A 21553-nucleotide genomic window follows, 5' to 3' on the forward strand; every position below is an offset into this window, starting at 1 on the left:
ACACAGTATATAAAAGATGTTATTTCTGGGTACCGGAGGCTATGCATCATAAATATGCCTCTGTTGAAGAGATGAGTACACAGGAAATGCAGGTGGGGAAAAGCCAGCCTTTGGTCCTCCAGATGTCATTGGACTCCAACTCCCATTAGCTCCAGTTCATGTGGTGAAAGGTCAGGGATGATGGGAGCTGGTGTCCAGCATCATCTATGGAGCCACAGATTCCCCGTCTCTGATTTAAGGCTTTAGCATTAGCACTTTTGAGCTGTGCTCTGAAAGGAACCAGTTGAATTGGGACTGGCAAAAGCTGCTGTATTCTGAGCTAACTGCAGTTTTCAAGCAATCTTAAAAGGCTGTCGTGTCCCATGTATAACAGATTGCAGTAATTCGTTCTGAATGTTACCAGAGAGCCATCATGGTGTAGTGGTTAAGAGCGGTGAACTCGTAATTTGGTGAACCGGGTTCGCGTCTCTGCTCCTCCACATGCAGCTGCTGGGTGACCTTGGGCTAGTCACACTTCTTTGAAGTCTCTCAGCCCCACTCAACCTCACTGAGTGTTTGTCGTGGAGGAGGAAGGGAAAGGAGATTGTTAGCCGCTTTGAGACTCTTTAAGGGGAGTGAAAGGTGGGATATCAAGTCCAAACTACTCCTCCTCCTCCTCCTCTTCTTCTTCGTCTTTGTCTTCGTCATTAAATGAATACTCTGCAGGCTTTCGTAAATTATCAATGCCAAGCTGTCATCTCATCTCATTCAGTGTATCCCTGTTCTGTGTGCTTGGTACATGGAAAGTTTATAGCAAGCAGTTCTCACCTGAATTTGCAGGATGTGATGAAACATAGCAGAAGAAAGCAACCCTCTAGAAATGATAATCTAAGGGCACTGAGATCTTTATAGAGCAAAAGCAAATCTATGAATTGTGTCCAGAGATTTATGTGCAGCTGCTTAGAGTTGGCATTATAAACAGCAATCATTGAGTTGTGGCATCAGTCGTGGCATCCTTACCCGAGAGTGCATTATGTGAGCTTAACCTTGATATTGCAGAAATGCAAATAACTGCTTTTTTTAAAAAAAACTTTCCCCTCTCCTTGGAGTGTGTGTGTGTGTGTGTGTGAGAGAGAGAGAGAGAGAGAGAGAGAGAGAGAGAGAGAAATACAAGCAAAAAACAGAACTGAAACTTCTCTTTCTAGAATCTAACTGTCTTAATTTTATCCTGCAATTTTTTTTTTAAATGCACTGAAGGCGTCTGTAAATTTATTGCACAACCTGTTTCTCAGGATTAATGATGAAAAGTGGCACAGTTCCCCTCCCCATCCTGGTTATGGTACATTGTTCGGGAGGGTTAAAGACCTGAGTGTGCCATATCCAGAAATATGAGCATTTGTTAGTTACTTCTGCTTTATAATAATTTGGTTACTTCCTTGTTGTCTCTCACGAATGGACTGTACCCCTTCAGAAATTCTTCAGAAGGAAAACTGCCCGCGATCTGCTACCCACGAAGCCAGTTGAGATTGCAATAGAGCCATGGTGGGTGGTACAAGCTGGTTACATCACAGAGGACGACATAAAGGTAGCGTCACACAAAAATCCAAAAATTAATCAGTCTGCATAAATGTCAGGCAGAAATCCTGTACACAATTACCTGGGAGTAAATCCATTTGATCACAGCGGAAATTGTTTTCGTTTAATTATGTCCGACTCTTCGTGACCCCATGGACCAGAGCACGCCAGGCACTCCTGTCTTCCACTGCCACCCGCAGTTTGGTCAGATTCATGTTTGTAGCTTCGATAACACTGTCCAGGCATCTCGTCCTCTGACGTCCCCTTCTCCTTGTGCCCTCCATCTTTCCCAACATCAGGGTCTTTTCCAGGGCAGCGGAAATTACTTCTGAGTAAATTTGTTTAGGATCCCATTGCAGGTTATATACTTTCACTTCACCCTCTAAATCAGGAATGTGTGAATTCTTACTGCCACTATCACAGAAAGTTCTTGCGTCAAAGGTATATCACACAGTTACGTTGCAGTTACAGCACTTACAGTATTTACAGAAAATGGGTCAAGTTGCCTTATATTTTCAGTCTGTGATGCTAGCTGTGGCAGTCAAAACAGCATCCAACATAAGGGCAAGTAGGACTCCTTAAGTGTTTATGGAAAATGACACATAATTCCATTTTAACAGCTGCCTGCAGGTGCAAACCTACATCACTGTTAAGCAAACACTGCTTGTCTGGCGACTCAGATGATGGTTCTGTTTAGTTCTCATGGCTGAAGACCATTTATAGATCTATACTACATGAATTTTTAAAAGCAACCTAAGTTAGAAGCTGTAACCACATCACATGGGAGTGAATACCATAATTATGTATTACAGAAGAAGTATTTCATTTTTGTCAGTCCTCCTCCTGCTTCCAGACAATGGCTAACCCTGAATTCTAGCGCTCTGATATTTTTCAGGTGTGGGTCATCTATCAAAAAGTTTATTCTGGTTCTTAATTGCTGCTTGATTAACCTACCAAACAAGCTCTCTGTGTAGTTGTTGTATTTCATCATTGTCAAACTTTTCAAAGTTTGAAAGCTGCATGGAATAATAAAGACCTGTCAGTTACTCCAAATGTGTGATTTAATATGTACTTTTCTCTCTAGATTTGCACTACCTCTGAAAAATCTGCTATCGATAAGATCATCGATTCAGGCCCTCAGCTTGCTGGATCTCTGGATTACAATATAGTTCACAGTGAGTTTTGCTTTGTTTTGTTAAACAGAAGAGTAATAAGATATGCCTGAGGTTATAATTCAGACGGTGGCCAGAATCCAAGCAACTTTTGCAAGGGATTCACACTAAAGCAGTGAAATTTTTGCTTTTTGTTACTAGAGCTATGCTATGCTGTATCCCAAATTTCAAAAACAGTTTTGTCATGTGGAATTGGGAGTAGTTTCATAAGTTGCCTGAATCCTGACCAGTGTAACTTCTCATTTTTTGTTTCCTCCCACCCATGCAAAGCTGTAATCATGTTAGTTAAATGCACATAAATTGCGAGTTACCTGTATAACACATGTCGTGAGTGCTCCTTATGCAGTTTTGTGGCACATGCTTAGCTTCTATAGTGCTCTCTATGCGTAATGGTATAATGTTAAGTTTGATGGGGTTTTTGTGTTTTTTGTATAGTGACATTATTTTTCTTTCTGTAGGCTTATATAATAAAGGCTTTATTTACCTTGATGTACCAATATCAGACGACAGTTGTATAGCAGGTAAGTATGGACTCACTGCTTTCAGAACAAAGATCCATAAAGGGTGCTACATGTTCAGGAGCGGATTGAATAGCAAAGTTGTGGCAAAGGAGGAGTTGGAGTGTGGATTAAAATGAGACTGTGTGTAAGATGAGGGTTGTGATGGTTAAAAGTACAAATTTATATTTGTTTTGCCACAACAAAAATGCAAAATAAGATTGAATGGCAGCACTTTTGTAGGTACCTCAGATGTAGACCTTGGTGGTTAAAAGGGATTTAAAGTGTGACATGTCTGGTAGATGTAAAGGTTAAGAGACAGCCGTTAAGTCCAGTCACGGACGATTCTAGGGTTGTGGCGCTCATCTTGCTTTACTGGCCGAGGGAGTCGCCGTTTGTCTGCAGACAGCTTCCAGGTCATATGGCCAGCATGACTAAGCCGCTTCTGGCGAACCAGAGCAGCACACAGAAACGCCGTTTACCTTCCTGCCAGAGTGGTACCTATTTATTTACTTGTACTTTGATGTGCTTTCGAACTGCTATGTTGGCAGGACCGAGCAACAGGAGCTCACCCCATCACGGGGATTCGAACTGCCAACCTTCTGATCAGCAAGCCCTAGGCTCTGTGGTTTAGAGCGCAGATGTACGGGACCGTAAAATTCCTGTTTTGTAAAATGTAATTTGAAAGATCAAAGTATCTCATTAGCTTTGTGTGAGTCTCTGTTCTCTAAGTCAGATTCCTTCGGGACAGAGAGATGCAGGAATAAACATGTTAATTAATAAGCAAAGATAGTTTTTATACATCTATATTATATCCTTGAATCGCAACCTTAAACATGGCTTCTCTTTTCAGTTCCCCCACTTGAAGGTTTCGTTATGAATAGAGTGCAGGGTGACTATTTTGAAACCTTGTTGTACAAGATATTTGTTTCAATAGATGAACACACAAACGTGGCTGAGGTAAGTCATTGTTTCATCGTTTCTCTGTGCCCCGCATATGAGCATCTGTCAGGAAAAGACATGCTAAATTAACTTCATGTGAACTCTCCACATAAGGGGGGATTGGGATTATGTCTTGGCTAACTTCTAGGGACCTGTACCTAAAGCTTATCGCTCATATGCCTGACTTGCGCAGGTGGCAGAAGTTTGTACAGATGAATGCATTGGATTTGATTTTTGAGAATTGCCAGTAACCTTTTCCCTTCTATCTTTTCAGCTTGCAAATGTCCTGGAGATAGATCTGTCACTAGTGAAGGTAGGCCTTCTGTGTTGCTGCTTAAAACGTGTGTGTGTGTAAGTGGGGCAACCCTTCGTTGCACACATGTTTTATCTCTTTTGAAATTGTGAAACAAGAATGCAAAGTGCTGATTTGCAAATGTTGTCTTCACTTTAGAATGCTGTCTCCATGTATTGCCGGTTAGGGTTTGCCCACAAAAAGGGCCAAGTAATAAATCTGGACAATCTTCATGCATCATGGCGGAATGTCCCATCAATAAACAGGCTGAAGTAAGTATGTGTTCTGCCAACGACAGGCCGGGTGCCTGAAACCAACTTCCCAAAGAGCACATCCTTGGGGATGCTTCCATCTTCCATTCTGTAGACGTGACGAAGCCAGCGTAGATGTCGCTGGGACAGGAGTTGTGAACATGCTGGGAATGAGGGCTTAGGAGAGCACATTGTTGCTTGAGACTGTGCCCTACTTTGTGATGCCCAATAGATGTGCATATTGTTAGGACCTCAGTATCTTGTGAGTTGTACTATTTAAGAAAGTCAGGATAGTCATGTGCATATAAACAACTGGGAATAAATACAATTGAATTTAGTGGCTCTTAACATTTCAGTAGGGACACGCGTGGCGCTGTGGGTTGAACCACAGAGCCTAGGGCTTGCTGATTAGAAGGTCAGTGGTTCGAATCCCCGCGACAGGGTGAATTCCCGTTGCTCGGTCCCAGCTCCTGCCAACCTAGCAGTTCGAAAGCACGTAGTGCTAGTAGATAAATAGGTACCGCTCCGGCGGGAAGGTAAACGGCGTTTCCGTGCGCTGCTTTGGTGTCGCCAGAAGCGGCTTAGTCATGCTGGCCACATGACCCGGAAGCTGTAAGCCGGCTCCCTTGGCCAGTAAAGCGAGATGAGTGCCGCAACCTCAGAGTCATCCGCGACTGGACCTAACGGTCAGGGGTCCCTTTACCTTTACTAACTTTTTGATAGCCTTGCTTATTATTAGCTAAAAGCCACCGGTCCTTGTCAAAATAGCTTAATAAAATAATGTGACATTAATTTACAGCCTCACTGATTAAAGCTGGAATATAAAGCCTAAGATCCATGACTCAAACCAGTTCATATTTGCTCAGATTCTGGGGACTTCCCTGGCCACAACCTGCTTTCAAATAGTGTTTCTTCCCAGGGTCACAGCATCAGAGTTGCCAGGGCTTGAGAGAGGGATGTTCTTACTTACGGACTCAAGTTCTGCTGGTGCTTCTGGTCGGGCTGCTGAGGGAAACAAGAAGCTGGACTAGACAGGCTGTTGGTCTGAGCCAGCAGGTCTCTTCTTATTACCCTTGTTCCCATTCTTAGAACTACTTTGGATCCACAGAAGATGCTGCTGTCCTGGGAGAGCTCAGAAAGCAGGAGTCCTGTACAAGAGGCGGGATCATCTGCTACAGATACCGACACAAACAGCCAAGATGACCCAGGTGAGCCGTTGAGCAAGTGGTTGCCGATCTAATAATTTTGTGTGCATTGCAGCACATTCCTTTTTATGTTCTGTATAGGTCAGTGCCTGTCATTCACTACTATGGCATTCTGTGGCAATCGTGGGCTAGAGCTAGGCTACACATTAAAACATTTGCTTGAAAAAGCAGCTTGCTCTGCATGTGGAGAATCTTTAAGGCTCCACTTCCTCTTGGCTTGTCCCTGCAGGCAGGGAAATCCATAACTGGGGAGAATTCCCCCTGTCCCACATGCAAGAAAGGAAGAGCCACTAGGCTGGGTTGGAAAAGAACCAATGAGGGTGTAGACATATCTTTCAGCATTCATTTTTATTGTTTTGAGGTGTACGGCTTTATTCCTCTGTTAAAAGATGTGCGTTTGTAGATTAAAGCTTTGCAGAAGGGAAATACCCTAGCTGTGTGCATAAGCTGCAAACATTGTTCAGATGTTTTTGGTGAACCGTTCTGGGGTATCAAAGGTGACCTGCCCCAGCATGATGTCATCAAAAGCTCACGGCATAAATAAAATCCCTGTCCCGTTTGAATGTGGCCAGAGTTGTTAACGGATCTTCAGTTTGAGATGGTGAGGTTTTTTCCACTCATAAGTAGTCGGTTGCCTGACATTAGGTTAGCAAGCCTCTCTGTGACATCACAGCAGTTTAGCCAATAGCACCCATGGGGATTGCACCACTTCAGGCCTTTCTCAGATACTTCTGATGTCTCTGGAGGTGGCACACTGGCAGATGTAGCACAAGCCCGCTGCTAAATAAGAGAAGGTCAGCTGATGACGTCAAGTGACCCTGGGCAAGCCAAGATGTCAAAGGTTCAAGAGGAGGACAGACTCAGTGACAGACACAATGGCCTGATATGCACATCCTGCTAAGCCAAACCATGGCTTAGTTCAGAGGTCGGCAAAGTTTTTGTGGCTTGGGCCAATTCATGGTCCCGCAGATGCCACGGTGGGCTGGAGTGCGGGAGCGGAGGAGGCGTGTGCAGCTTCCCATTGGCTGCAGGAGCTTCCTGTAGCCAATGGGAAGCTGGCCAGAGTTGCGGAAGGTGGTCCCCGCTCTGCTCCGCGCCAGTTTAGCGCGGTGCACAGGAGACTTCCGAGCGGGCAGCAGGTGTCCCTGAGAAGGTGGAATTCCTTGAGCCGGTTAAATGACCCCCATGGGCTGCTTGTGGCCCATGGGCCTTAGGTTGCTGACCCCTGACTTACTGTGAGGATAAGATCAGGGCCGGCTTTGTTCTTCCTTGGTCATTTTGCTGCTGAGCAAAGCTTAGTGTTTCATCCAAACCTGGGTTTGTGGGTCAGCACTCTTCAGGCTAACCATGGGTTTTAACCAAGTTTGGTTATCGCTTTACAACTCATGGTTTGCCCAGGAGAGCTGATTTACAGGCCTGAGTTTGGAGGACACGCTAAGCAAAACCATGGCTTACCTCAGCTCATCACATCAGCTAAAGGAGTGGAGAGGAGAGGTGCAACCACAGTCTTAGCGTGATGTACAAAGCAGGCCAGCATGTTGCACTGTTGTCAAAACTATTTAAGATGGCAAATCCTGTGTGTGTTTGCTTCCTTAGCTGATACTGCCAGTGTGAGCAGCTTGAGTCTGTCCGGTGGGCACACGAAGCGCATAGCCTTCCTGTTTGATTCAACCCTCACTGCCTTTTTAATGATGGGGAATCTCTCACCGGTAAGTTTCTTAGCTTCTCAATATCTAAGTATCTTTAAAATATTCCTTTAGTTTTTTTGATAAAAACTTTTTTAAAAACAAATTTTTAGATAAGTTCTTTGCCAAAATGATAACTACAGTCATTTTATATATATATATATGTATGTATGTATAAAAAAGAGTCCTGACTTGCAGGAAGGGAACGCAAGGGGTGTGTAGTCTGTATTCCTACATCTTCATTGTGAACGCTTATTGCATACTGGATAGATTCATAATAATGCAGAACTCAAGGTTATGCAATTTTACCTTCCTTTCAGAATTTGAAAAGTCATGCAGTCACCATGTTTGAAGTTGGGAAGTTGTCAGATGAGTCTCTGGACAGTTTTCTTGTAGAACTTGAAAAGGTAAATAATGGTTTGTTATTGTTAAAACAGCGTAGTAGTCAACACAACCTTTTGCATGAGCAGTCAGGCTATATATAGTTTAGTTGGTACCATCTTGCATTAAAGGCTTTGGTAAAAAGGTAAAGGACCCCTGGACAGTTGGGTCCAGTCCAAGGCGACTATGGGGTGTGGCACTCCTCTCGCTTTCAGGCCGAGGGAGACAGCTTTCCAGGTCTCGTGGGCAGCATGACTAAACTGCTTGTGGCTTTCTATTTATTAAAGGCTTCGCAGTTACAGCACAAAAGCGTTCAGATTTGAAAGAGAAATTTAACGTTAACATTCAAAATAACTTATATGTTGGAAGCGCATTTTTCTTACGAGCGTAAATTTGAACTTTGTCAATTCGCCTGGAGCCATATAAGTCACTTAAGGGGCTGGATGCAGCCCATAGCCCATTGCTAAGCAGTCTCCCATAAGACATTGCTTCCCTCCCACCTTCTTGCTTTTAGTCATTGTGGCTCATCTCATCATTCAAATTGAAGAAAAATAGATAAGAAGCTTCAATCATTACTCTTTGTATGATTACATTGTGAAATGGTGTTTTCCTTCTGCTATGGCCTGCACATAACATTTGTTTAAACTCTGTATAGGGTATCAAACGTATACACATAATTAAGTACAGAAAACTGACCTACAGATAGTTTACCAAAGCTATTGAAAATACTATATTCATCGTTTCCTTTTTTTTAATAGTGAAGATAACACACAAGTACTAGAAAATAGAATCACATTTATTCATCTGACATGTAAATATTTTTTTCTTTTCTTTTGAGGATCAGAGCAGCTGCACGGTCATAAATGTTGAGTTAGGAATGTTTTGTCATATCTTAATTCAGTTTTCTATGTCAATAGTATTTGCACAAACAGCTCATGCAAAGTACTTTTTGTTGTTGTTCCCTTATTTAGGTTCAGAGCACAGGAGAGGGCGAAGCACAGAGATACTTTGATCACGCACTTACCCTGCGAAACACTATACTGTTTCTGAGGCACAATAAGGACCTAGTGGCTCAAGTTACACAGCCTGAACAACCCAATAATGGTACAGTGAAGACATGCTTTTATTTTACGTGTTCTGTACTTTTTACTCTGATGACACACTTTCACCAGCTTTGAAAATGTGCTCCAAACATGTACTTATAAGTATAACCCCTTTGGGAACAGAGGTCCCATTGTCCATTGTTAGCTGTTTTAGGCTGCTAAACATCAATCTTGGCATGCTATTAATGTTGCAATAAGCCCCGTAGTCAGAAGTGTACTCTGTATAAGGCCAGTTAAGAATCTAGGCAACTGAGAAGTCATCTCATTAAACAAAGTCAACCTGACTTATTTATAAACCTACCGTAGTTCTAGTGTTTGCAGGTAAACATATTGGAAAGCATTGTCCAAAGAGATGCATTAATTTATGCATCAATGTTCTAAGCACATAGTGTTTGCGTTAAAAGTTTAAGAGTAGATCCCAAGTGTTGGTTATAGCAGTCACATGGGAAAGAAAGAAAAAGTGCTTTATTTCTTTTTCATTCCCACCATCAGATGATAGCAACCTGCCTCTACCCTGTTACATTCAGCGAGCGCAACTAGCATTTTTTGGACCCTTTGCTTTCCACCTTGCAGCTGCCAACTTTCTCCCTTCTCCCTACGTCCCTCTCTTTCTTGGTCCAGATGCACCAGTAACTCAGAAAGGCACTTGAGACAATATGTATTCCGTGTAATCTGTAGGTCATCGCACGCTGCTCAGGGGTATACATCGCAAAATTCATGCACTTTTAACTACATGGGCTATACAATATCTTGAACCAGCCCTGCACCATCTTTTTAGCCAGAGCCATGTTATTTTTTTATTTATTCATTAAGTTTATTCATTATTATTTTATTTATTCATTAAGTTTATTCATTTATTCATTTTTTTTATTTATTCATTAAGTTTATTCATTTATTCATTATTTTTTTATTTATTCATTAAGTTTTTCACAATTATAACAAATATAGCATAGAAAAAAGAAAAGAAAACACACAAGAGAAAACACATTACAATACTAAAAAAGAAAAACAAAAAAATTAAACACATATCACTTGAAAAACCCAATTTATCTTACATTGTTAATTGACTTCCTCGAATCCCTCCCTTCTGAATTTCATTGTATCTGCATATAACAGCTCTCCAATATCATTCTTCAATTAAAATTATTTCCAACAATTAATTATCTTCTTCTCTTTTCTTACTGTTCTAAATCCAACGTACTTACAATTGAATCGTATTTTAATCCTAGACCTGTTTGGTACTTTCAAGTGACTTCTAATTATTTATATTACAATATTTAGTTAAATAGTCCTTAAATTTCTTCCAATCTTCTTGATATTCCTCTTCTTTCTGGTCGCGGATTCTTCCTGTCAGGTCGGCTAGCTCCAAAAAGTCCAACATCTTCATCTGCCATTCTTCCACCATTGGGATTTCCAATCAGAGCCATGTTATTTTGGGAGAATGCAGCAGCTGTAATTCCCTTTAGCTATAAGCATTCAGCCCCCTCCGGACTTAATAAATCCCGGTGACCATCATTTTCCTGCAGGGCTGAACAAACATAGTCTGCGTGTTTGTACATCTCTCGAGTTGATTTTGTTTTAATGGGGAAAGAATTTATCTTGCTCTGTCAGTTTTTTTACCCCTTTAAAACATTCAGCAGTGTGTGCAGTCACCTAGATCCAGTTGAGTCCTATCAAAAACGGTCAGATTCCCAAGCAACAGCATTTTAAAATGTACTTGGAATTAAAAAGATACAGAGCATGAACCCCAGTTATTGTGGAGGACTCTTCACTACAAATTCATGCTTATCAGTGGGTAAAGTGTCTTTTGATCATCTGAGAGGGTTGGGGGAACAGGACATGAACTAATGCTCTTAAGATAACAAATTGCTTAAATAAGCCTTCACTTGTCACAATATCTACATCTCGTTTTGGGGGGCGGATACTATTTATGTACCTTCCAGCTGCTTATGCGCTTGGTTTACTTTTGACGTTGACCTTGCACAGTTGGTTTATGCCCCCTGGAGAAGCTTAAAAGACATTCATCTTTTTAGACTTGAGTATGCTTTAAGTTTCCTAAATCATGTTGGATAGTGTTCTTGAATAGGGTACTATGGTTTAAAATTGGCAAAGGCTAAGGAATGTAGTAGGGATGTGGGAGGTGCTGTGGGTTAAACCACAGAGCCTAGGACTTGCCTATCAGAAGGTCGGCGGTTTGAATCCCCGCGACAGAGTGAGTTCCCGTTGCTTGGTCCCTGCTCCTGCCAACCTAGCAGTTCGAAAGCACGTCAAAGTGCAAGTAGATAAATAGGTACCGCTCTGGTGGGAAGGTAAACGGCATTTCCGTTGTGCTGCTCTGGTTCACTAGAAACAGCTTAGTCATGCTGGCCACATGACCCGGAAGATGTACGCCAGCTCCCTCGGCCAATAAAGGGAGATGAGTGCTGCAACCCCAGAGTCGGTCACGACTGGACCTAATGGTCAGGGGTACACCTTTACCTTTAAGCTTCAGTGGGTGACATCCATTTCTGTCTGCACAGCAGTGGAACAGTCTTCCACTTGTGCAATGGGGACTTTATTTCCTCTCCTCTGTGCACCCCATAAAATCTACTCTGGAATGTTGGCGGTGAGGCTCACGTTTTATTGAGAAGCTCCCTAATTTGCACACTGACTTCATAGGTGTGGAAGCAAGTGTGCACAGATGTATCTCTGTGCCTGATATTTTCACTCTCAGTGCCTTATAACATTGTCATCTTCTGTCTTCCCTGATTGTACCTCCCAATTTTTATGTTTCTTTCTATTGATTTTTTAAAAAAATCCATGCTATATTAGGGCTGTGCAGTCACCCCCCCCCAAAAAAAAATCTTCTTTCCTGAGAAATGAAACCATGCTGACTTGAGATACACCCAGAGATCAAGAGGGGAGGTGGTGGAAATGTGGGGTTTCATTTTGATAAAATGATTTTAAAAATCTAGCTTTTATTCATTATTACCTTTTTAAGGAATGTAGTGCTGTAAACCCATAAGTCCTATTCAAAATCGGATTTCTGGTGACCAGCATGTATATGCTAGTTTGAGCCTGAGAAAAGAATAGTATAGAATAAAATTTCCTTCGCTGAATATATAGGAGCTGGAACAGACCAAAGGCCAATTTAGTCCAGCATCCTGTTCTCTCTGCAGCCAGCCAGATGCCTATGGGAAGCCCAAAACCAGACCATGAGCGAAACAGTGCCCTTTCTCAGCTGCTGGTATTCAGAAGCACTCTGCCTCTAATAGCGGAGGTGGAACATAGCAATTGTGGCTAGTAGCCACAGAAAGCCTAAAACTTCTTGAGTTTGGAGAACAGCCATTGCTAAGCAGTAGAACATCAGTTTTGCATGCAGAAGGTGCACAGCATTGTAGACAATGCTGGTCCAACGGCCTGATTTCCTGGTTCCTAATTTGGCTAATTCTGTTAAATCTGTCCAAGCTGGTGACCATCCCTGCATCTTGTGGCAGCAGATTCCTTGGTTTAACAGTGCACTGGGTGAAGAAGTATAGATGCATTTGCCTGCCTTTATTCTCCCTATAGAGCCAGTGTGGTGTAGTGGTTAAGAGCGGTAGACTAGTAATCTGGTGAACCGGGTTTGCGTCTCTGCTCCTCCAGATGCAGCTGCTGGGTGACCTTGGGCCAGTCACACTTCTCTGAAGTCTCTCAGCCCCACTCACCTCACAGAGTGTTTGTTGTGGGGGAGGAAGGGAAAGGAGAATGTTAGCCGCTTTGTGACTCCTTCAGGTAGTGATAAAACAGGATAGCAAATCCAAACTCTTCTTCTACTTCTTTTTCTTCTATGTTCAGCTTCATTAAGTGTGGTGCTGATAAAACCAAGGTTGCAGGTTCAATCCCTGTATGGGGCAGCTGCATTTTCCTGCTTTGCAGGGGGTTGGACTAGCTAGACAATCCTCAGAATTCTACTGTTCTATGATTCTTTGACCCCAGGTTCTAACTGTGTGTGTGTGTGTGTGAGAGAGAGAGAGAGAGAGAGAGAGAGAATTTTCTCCCAGTTTCTCCACACAGTGAATAATTTTTTGCGTCTTTATCATTTCCACCTTTTTCTTTTATTTTTCTTTTTTAAAAACAAAAAAACAAAATCCCCAAGCATTATAACCTTTACGCATAGAGGAGCTGCTCCAGCCCCTTGATCATTCTTCTGAAAAAGTATCCATCGTTGGAATCCAAAGAACTGCCCAGTGAGTGAACAGCAGTTCAAGAAATTCAGATACAGAGAACACATACCCATGGAGAGTTTGTGTTTATATTTATTGAACAGCTGTCTCCTTGGTCCCCTGTAGTCAGAACCCCTTCAGAGCAGAGGGGCAGTTCAAAAGCAGTTGTGGAAGGAGATCCTGTTATTCAAAGAAGGGCAAAGTATATAAATAAAAAATCCCACGTGCATGAAATAAGTCTTTGGTTCAACGTTTATTTCCTTTTGCCAAGTAACTTTCCTTGTGGCTAGTGGTATGCATCAAAGGTGATTTACCATGGGGTAGTGCCTTCCGTATGGTTATGGACTCCAGTTTCCATCATTCCTGACCATGCTGGCCAGGAGTGATAGGAGTTGTAGTCTGACAACATCTGGAGGGCACCATCTTTTATGATTCTATGATCTTACCTACCCCTCCCTAGCTGATAGCATCTTTAAGTCGTTGTGTTGATATTTTATCCAGGAAGAAGAGAAGAGACCCGTCTAAATTTGTATTTTTCCTCCCCCCTTCCTGTACCCCTTTCAGTTGTACATGTTCGTTCTCTATCTGTATTCCAAGTGTCTTTGACATCGTTGATGTAGGTTTCCCTCTGGATTTGCTGCGCTGCGAAAGCTTGCTTGGCTTGGACCCTGCTACGTGCAGCAGAGTTTTGAACAAAAACTACACGCTGCTGGTCTCCATGGCGCCTCTCACCAATGAAATCCGACCAATCAGCAGCTGCACACCCCAGGTAAGAGAGGAAATCTCCCCAGAAATGAAATGGGAGGGTTCCTTCCTGTGTGACGCTTTGCTTTCAGTATTTACGGGAGGCTTTTGGACAGCAGTGTGCATGCACTCTTTATCTGTGTTTCTGCTTTTCTTCCCAGCAGTTGACTTTATTGTTTTTGCATGGCTTTATCCAACTAGCCCTCCACAGATGGAAGACAGCCCCTTCTGTTTGCAGAGGGGTCTGTTGTCTGGCAGAGTCTCTCCCCCCACTCCCCAGAGCACAGGGCTGGAACAGCATTTTATTTCATTTTTGCCTGACTCCCCTTCCCCTTGCACAACCATGCACTAACATTCCTTACTGCTTCAGAGAGTCCCCAAGCCCTGCATGGCAGATCTTTGAGGGGCAAAGGTGGTGCAAGGGGAAGGGAACATCAGAAGTTTCCTTCTACCCATTCAGATCACTGGTCCATCTAGCTCAGGACGCGGGTGGCGCTGTGGGTTAAACCACAGAGCCTAGGGCTTGCTGATCAGAAGGCCAGCAGTTCGAATCCCCGCGACAGGGTGAGCTCCCATTGCTCAGTCCCTGCTCCTGCCAACCTAGCAGTTTGAAAGCACGTCAAAGTGCAAGTAGATAAATAGGTACCACTCCAGACAGGAAGGTAAACGGCCAGAAGCGGCTTAGTCATGCTGGCCACATGACCCGGAGGCTGTACAATGGTACCTCAGGTTACAGACACTTCAGGTTATAGACTCCGCTAACCCAGAAATAGTACCTCGGGTTAAGAACTTTGCTTCAGGATGAGAACAGAAATCATGCTCTGGCAGTGCGGCGGCAGCAGGAGGCCCCATTAGCTAAAGTGGTGCTTCAGGTTAAGAATGGACCTCCGGAACGAATTAAGTACTTAACCCAAGGTACCACTGTACACCAGCTCCCTCAGCCAATAAAGCGAGATGAGCACCACAACCCCAGAGTCGGCCACAACAGGACCTAATGGTCAGGGGTCCCTTTACCTTTACCATCTAGCTCAGTAATGTCTACACCAGACATAGGCAAACTCGGCCCTGCAGATGTTCAGAGACTACAACTCCCATCATCCCTAGATAACCAGTGGTCAGGGATGATGGGAATTGTAGTCCCAAAACATCTGGTGGGCCGAGTTTGCCTGTGCCTGGTCTACACTGACTCACAGCAGCTCTCCAGAGTTTCAGACCAGCCCCCAGCCCTACCTGGAGGCACCAGGGATGGAATATTTTACATGTAAAGCATGTGTTCTATGGCCCAGTCGGAGAAAAATGCCCCCCTCCCTTTCCGCTGATGGGAGCACCCTGCTGATGGAATTCTCCCACTCCTGGGACACTCCCACCAGTAGAACCTTAGGCAGGATCTAAGCCTATGGTTCTTTCTGTCCCTGTCTTTCAACAAGGTCCCCAAGACTGCCCACAAATTTTTTTCTGAAAATGCAGAAATCTTTATTCTTAAAAGGCATTTTACACTGCTTTCCTTCACGGATTAGTTTCGAGCCAAAAAGCCACCGACAGGAAGGTGACACAGTTCAAGCTGGTATGAAAAACCATAAAGTCATAATGAGTCTGTAAAGGTAAAGGGACCCCTGACCATTAGGTCCAGTTGTGGATGACTGGAGTTGCAGTGCTCATATCACTTTATTGGCCGAGGGAGCCGGCGTACAGCTTCCGGGTCATGTGGCCAGCATGACTAAGCCGCTTCTGGCGAACCAGAGCAGCACACGGAAACGCCGTTTACCTTCCCGCCGGAGCGGTACCTATTTACTTGCACTTTGACGTGCTTTCAAACTGCTAGGTTGGCAGGAGCTGTGACTGAGCAACGGAAGCTCACCCAGTCACGGGGATTCGAACTGCCAACCTTCTGATCGGCAAATCCTAGGTTCTGTGGTTTAACCCACCGCGCCACCCGCGTCCCCAATGGGTCTGTCGGAAGTGCTTAAAAGGCTTTTCTAAAAAAGAAAAGATACTGCGAGCTTTACACCCAAACCGCCGCCCTGCCATGCTGCAATGGGTTTGGATGCAGCAGTGGTATCCATCCAGTTCTGCCCAGCGCTGCTGGTTTCTACTGGCAGGGAAGCCCCACTGGTGAGAAGTCACCAACATGCCTTCCCAAATGCTTTTCTGCTTCTTAATATTAGTCAGGAATCAAACTGCAGTTGCTGTTATAGAAGAGGCCCTGTTACTGCAAATCAAGGTTATAACAGCAGCGTTTGTCTTATTCTTGCTTCAGTGGGTGCCTTTTTCATCTTTCCCTAGCATATTGGACCGGCTATTCCAGAAGTCAGTTCCGTATGGTTCAAGCTCTACATTTATCACATTACTGGACAAGGGCCTCCATCCCTGTTGTTATCTAAAGGAACAAGACTCCGAAAACTTCCAGATATATTTCAGGTAAGCATTACGTATTTGGAGGGAATTAGAGTCTTCTGTATTGGTACTGATTCTGGAGTTGTTGCTCCTTTGGCCTTTGCATATAACACCTGAAGCTGCTGGTTTCAGCAAGGTAAACAAACAAACAAACCCCTGGGTTGCAAAATACGAGTCAGCAATATCAAAAGCAACACGATGGCCAGAAACAATTACAGTCTAAAAAACTTTATAGGAATAATCGCATATGCAGTGTTCCAGAGTATTCTTCATTCTCATGTATATTATATCTATTTGAAAAAAGATTGGTTAATGAAGAAATTACATATCTTTCTACTTTACGAGTGTTGAACTAATTGGCTGATGAAGAATTCAACGAAACAGTAGTTGTTATCCGGAAACACTGTTCAGCAGAGTTCAGAATTGGACATTTGCTGATTATACAAAGCTTCACAGCTTGTTCTCCGCTGGGTAAAGTCTGGCACCATGATTCGTTCAAGGACTTTCAGAGACTTCAGTTTGTTAGTTTTGATGTTTTGAATTATTCCTATAAAGTTTTTCACATTGTAATTGTTTCTGGCCAGCGTGTTGCTTTTGGTATTGCTGGTTTCAGCAAGGTAAGCTGTTGCCCTGGAAATGTGGGCGGTCTTAATTCTGGGATAGAGGCCTTTGGTCATGTTCAACTTTGGGTTCAGATCAGTGTTTTGTATAAATAGCTCAAGAGCATGCCTAGGCAAACTCGGCCCGCCGTATGTTTTGGGACTACAACTCCCATCATCCCTAGCTAACAGGACCCAGTGGTCAGGGATGGTGGGAGTTGCAGTCCCAAAACATCTGCCTATGCCTGCTCTAGAGAGCTGAGATGGCTCAGTCAGCAGAGCATGAGACTCCCAACAGCATCTAGGGGCCACAGATTCCGGTGTTAATGGGTAATACAGGCATGTAGAAAACATATTGTCTCTAAATTAATTGAAAAGCATGTGTGCCAATAAATCAGTACAAATAGGATGATTGAATCATAGAATCATAGAGTTGGAAGAGACCACAAGGGCTATCGAGTCCAACCCCCTGCCAAGCAGGAAACACCATCAGAGCACTCCTGACATATGGTTGTCAAGCCTCTGCTTAAAGACCTCCAAAGAAGGAGTCTCCACCACACTCCTTGGCAGCAAATTCCACTCTCGAACAACTCTTACTGTCAGGAAGTTCTTCCTAATGTTTAGGTGGAATCTTCTTTCTTGTAGTTTGGATCCATTGCTCCGTGTCCACTTCTCTGGAGCAGCAGAAAACAACCTTTCTCCCTCCTCTATGTGACATCCTTTTATATATTTGAACATGGCTATCATATCACCCCTTAACCTCCTCTTCTCCAGGCTAAACATGCCCAGCTCCCTTAGCCGTTCCTCATAAGGCATCGTTTCCAGGCCTTTGACCATTTTGGTTGCCCTCCTCTGGACACGTTCCAGTTTGCCAGTGTCCTTCTTTACAGAGTCAGTGTCCTTTCTGCATTACTTTACAGATTTTTGAAACAATTCAACTTGCACAAATAAGATTTGGGATATTTCTTTTTTTCCTACCAACAGAAAAACTAAACCCCTTTAATTCAGGCTGAAAAGAGAGCTTGAAAAGCAAAGCCAGATGAATGCAGACAGTGGAGGACTTTGCTCTTGCTGCAACTCTATAGACCTTTCAGTCTTAATCTGACCGCTGTGTCTTCACTTCTGCTCCCTAGGGCTATGACCGCTTACTAATAACATCTTGGGGGCATGACCCAGGAGTCGTTCCGACTTCCAATGTGCTCACCATGCTGAATGATGCTTTAACCCATTCTGCTGTTCTGATTCAGGTAAGCAACAATTTGTATAAATATGAAACTTCTGATATTTCTGCTGGACCAGAGAGTTGCGGAGGATGTGGCGGGAAATGAGTGAGGATTAAAGCTAGTTTGCATAATCTATAGATGCCCAATGGTGGCTGGAAGATGGTTCATTTAATGCAGCTCCTTATTTGAGGGGCTTGTAATTAACTCTTTGAATATGAGAACAGACTATATTGTGATGGCCCGTGGCTCAGATGGTTTTTTTAGACCAGACTTAGCCAGCCTGGTAACCTCCCAGATGTTGTTGGATTCCATCACCTATCTTCTCCCCTTCTCCTGACTCACAGTTCTTGATTTCATCTCCCAAGAAAAAGCATCCTAGTTTGAAACCATACTGGGATTTTGTCCTTACTGTTAAAGGAATCTTGATCTTGCTAACTGAACTCTTTATCAAGCAACAACAGAGTTTCCATTCTGTTCATTCTGCAGAATTTAGTATGAATAGTATGAAGGCACCTTAGATTCTTGGTTGTCTGGCAGTAATTCCCCGTGATCAATGAGGGCTAGGCGCCTTTGAAAAGCTGGAGATTGTCACGTCGACCTGGATTTTGTGCCTTAACTCTCACTTTGGTGTTTAGGGACATGGTATGCGTGGTATGGGGGAAACTGTGAATATGCCATTTCCATTTGATGAAACAGAACTGCAAGGAGGTAACTCATGTTTTCTTGTACTGGCATTCTCCGCTCAGAGGCAATTTGTGTGTGATTGAAACCTCAAAACCGCACCTTGCTGCTCACAGTAACAAGGTGATACTAAAGGGTAACAAGGAAAGGAGGAAATTAGCAAGTTTCTGTCCAGGATTTCAGGCATTTCCCTGCTGGCTGGAGACGCTGGGGATTGAACCTGCGAAACACATGCGCCTAAAGCATGCTTCTCTGCCATTAAGCTATAGTACTCCTTAGTGGCTTAGTGGGTATCAGACTTGTATGTTGCTGTGAGAATTTAATCACTACCTTTTGAATGATAGGAATAATGTAACTGGTAATAAATTTTCCCAGCCTGCCCACCCTACCCCACCCCAATAAAACATGATGCAGACATAAAAACCACTGGTCACTGTTGTCAATTAACAATGATTCCAAAAGCTTGCTTCCCCCTCCCACTGCCTTGCCCTGTTCTGCATTGTCTTTCTTTGTGAGGAAGTAAAGGGGGGGGGGACTTGCTATTTTGCTAGATTTCTTTGCCACTGCAACCTCTAATCTTTTTAAAAACTGGTGGCTGCGGTGATTTTTTCTTCTTTTCTTTCCTTTTTGCTTAGTAAAATTGCCATTTGACGTGCCCCCCCCCCCCGTTTGTGTTTAGATTTTTCTCGTCTCAACATGGGCGTTCACAAAGCGCTGAGGATATTAAGGGAAAAGATGGATTTGCAGCACTTCTGCGGCTACGTAACCATGTTGAACCCTTTCAGCCACCACGTCCATAGAAAGCTGAGTGATGCTTCTGATGGAAAAGGTTGGTCAGCAGTATACCTTGGTTGTCAGACATGAGGCTTCCGGCATTTGGATCTGTGCTGAGTTCCTTGTGTGCGGTGAATGAAAGGTGGTGGAAGGGAAGCAAGCCATACTGAGCATCCGCTAGGAAGCATGGAGCTAAGGGGGTGGATTCCTGAATCCCACACCTTTCCCCCCCCCCCCAAAAAAAAATTTATTCATTTTATAACACAACTAAACAACACAAACAGAAAATCAAACAAGTCCCCCCATCTCATTTTCATTTTACCTCATCTTTAGCAGTTTACATATATCATAATTTTTAACCATTTTTTAATCAAGCTTACTTTTACCATAAAAATCTTCACATGTTAACACTTACAAATAATACTATTTTAAAATACACTATCTTCTACTTCTAACCCTATAGCCTATATCCACTTCCAAAGCTATTCTAAGATTTAAATATTAATATATTTTTTCAAATATTCTTTAAATTTCTTCCAATCTTCTTCCACGGTCTCTTCTCTATGGTCTCGGAGTCCCCCAGTCAGTTTGGCAAGTTACATATAGTCCATCATCTTCATCTGCCATTCTTCAATAGTTGGTAGATCTTGTTTCTTCCAGTTCTTTGCTAGTAATATTCTTGCAGCTGTTGTGGCATGCAGAAAAAAAGTAACATCCTTTTTGGGGATTTCACCCCCCACTATACCAAATAAAAAGGCTTCTGGTTTCTTAATAAATGTGTTTTTCAACACTTTTTTCAATTCATTATAAATCCTTTCCCAGAAGTCTTTTACCTTGGGGCACGTCCACCACACATGGTAAAAGGTTCCTTCTTTTTCCTTACATTTCCAGAATTTATTATCATGAGTATGATACGTTTTTGCTAACTCCACTGGTGTTAAGTACCATCTGTACATCATTTTCATCAGATTTTCTCTTAATACATTACATGCTGTAGATTTAATTCCTTTTTCCCACAATTTCTCCCAATCCACCATCATAATATTGTGAATCCCACACCTTCAAGGGATCTGCTAAAAGGAAGCATCCTGCGCATGGCCAGATACCAGATACGGCAAGAATGTTTGTAATAGGGAAGCCATTGGGGATATGAATGCACAGGGCATAACTGAGCAATACTGTCTGTGCTCGGATGTAAATGGGAGCAAAGCAGACTTGAGGGGACCCTCCAGAGCAGATTTTGAAGGCGCAGGTGGGAGGAGGGAAGGTGAATTCCTGGTGTGTGAGCTTGTCCAACGCTGTGTTCCGTCCAGAGCTGCTGGACCATAACAGCTGTTGCTCAAGTATATAGCTTAAATGGCTTGTTTCGTTTGCTCTAAGGCGAGCCAGAGCTGGCACTTGGCTCGGATGTCAATGGGAGCACGGAATCATTTGAAATGGTTATTGAAGAGCCACCCTTGGATTCGGCAGCTAAGCAAAGTCCTGAAGGTAATCCTTTTTTAAAAAATAAAATAAGGGGTTTAATTTGTTACTGGGAAGACAGTGCTGGCTGGGGCGAATGAGCTGCAGTCCAAAATCCACATTGCCTCATCTCTGTATCTGTTCAGTTCCCACAACAGAGCAGGAGTGGGTCCCCCTGGAACTGTGCTTTGGAATTCCACTCTTCAGCTCCGAGTTAAACCGGAAAGTCTGCCGGAAAATTGCAAGCCACGGACTGTGTAGCAGAGAGAGGTGAGGACTCGCTGGGACCTAAACTGTTTGCCTGCAGATCTTTCAGCAGAGGTAGAAATGAAGTAGTTAAGTGTTTAGCATGCACATGGATCCCATGGACTACTTGTTTGACATTATATATGTTTTCTAATCTTTCGACAG

General features: G+C 43.3%; 1 protein-coding gene across 1 annotated transcript in view; it reads left to right on the plus strand.

Annotated features, from left to right (window-relative positions):
* Nucleotides 1-21553, plus strand: part of FAM91A1 (family with sequence similarity 91 member A1) — a 36584-nt gene that overhangs the window by 8909 nt on the left and 6122 nt on the right. Inside the window, exons 6-22 of the mRNA XM_083450517.1 lie at nucleotides 1451-1564; nucleotides 2639-2729; nucleotides 3185-3247; nucleotides 4077-4183; nucleotides 4440-4478; nucleotides 4617-4729; nucleotides 5798-5916; nucleotides 7510-7622; nucleotides 7919-8005; nucleotides 8951-9083; nucleotides 13887-14035; nucleotides 16294-16428; nucleotides 18137-18250; nucleotides 18862-18934; nucleotides 19587-19736; nucleotides 21062-21169; nucleotides 21289-21412. Coding sequence (XP_083306643.1) covers nucleotides 1451-1564; nucleotides 2639-2729; nucleotides 3185-3247; nucleotides 4077-4183; nucleotides 4440-4478; nucleotides 4617-4729; nucleotides 5798-5916; nucleotides 7510-7622; nucleotides 7919-8005; nucleotides 8951-9083; nucleotides 13887-14035; nucleotides 16294-16428; nucleotides 18137-18250; nucleotides 18862-18934; nucleotides 19587-19736; nucleotides 21062-21169; nucleotides 21289-21412 — 1832 coding nt within the window. The remainder of the gene's footprint in view (nucleotides 1-1450; nucleotides 1565-2638; nucleotides 2730-3184; nucleotides 3248-4076; nucleotides 4184-4439; nucleotides 4479-4616; nucleotides 4730-5797; nucleotides 5917-7509; nucleotides 7623-7918; nucleotides 8006-8950; nucleotides 9084-13886; nucleotides 14036-16293; nucleotides 16429-18136; nucleotides 18251-18861; nucleotides 18935-19586; nucleotides 19737-21061; nucleotides 21170-21288; nucleotides 21413-21553) is intronic.

This window comes from Podarcis tiliguerta, assembly GCF_965153285.1.
Source record: "Podarcis tiliguerta genome assembly, chromosome: 7".
In the NCBI taxonomy this organism is placed as follows: Eukaryota; Metazoa; Chordata; class Lepidosauria; order Squamata; family Lacertidae; genus Podarcis; species Podarcis tiliguerta.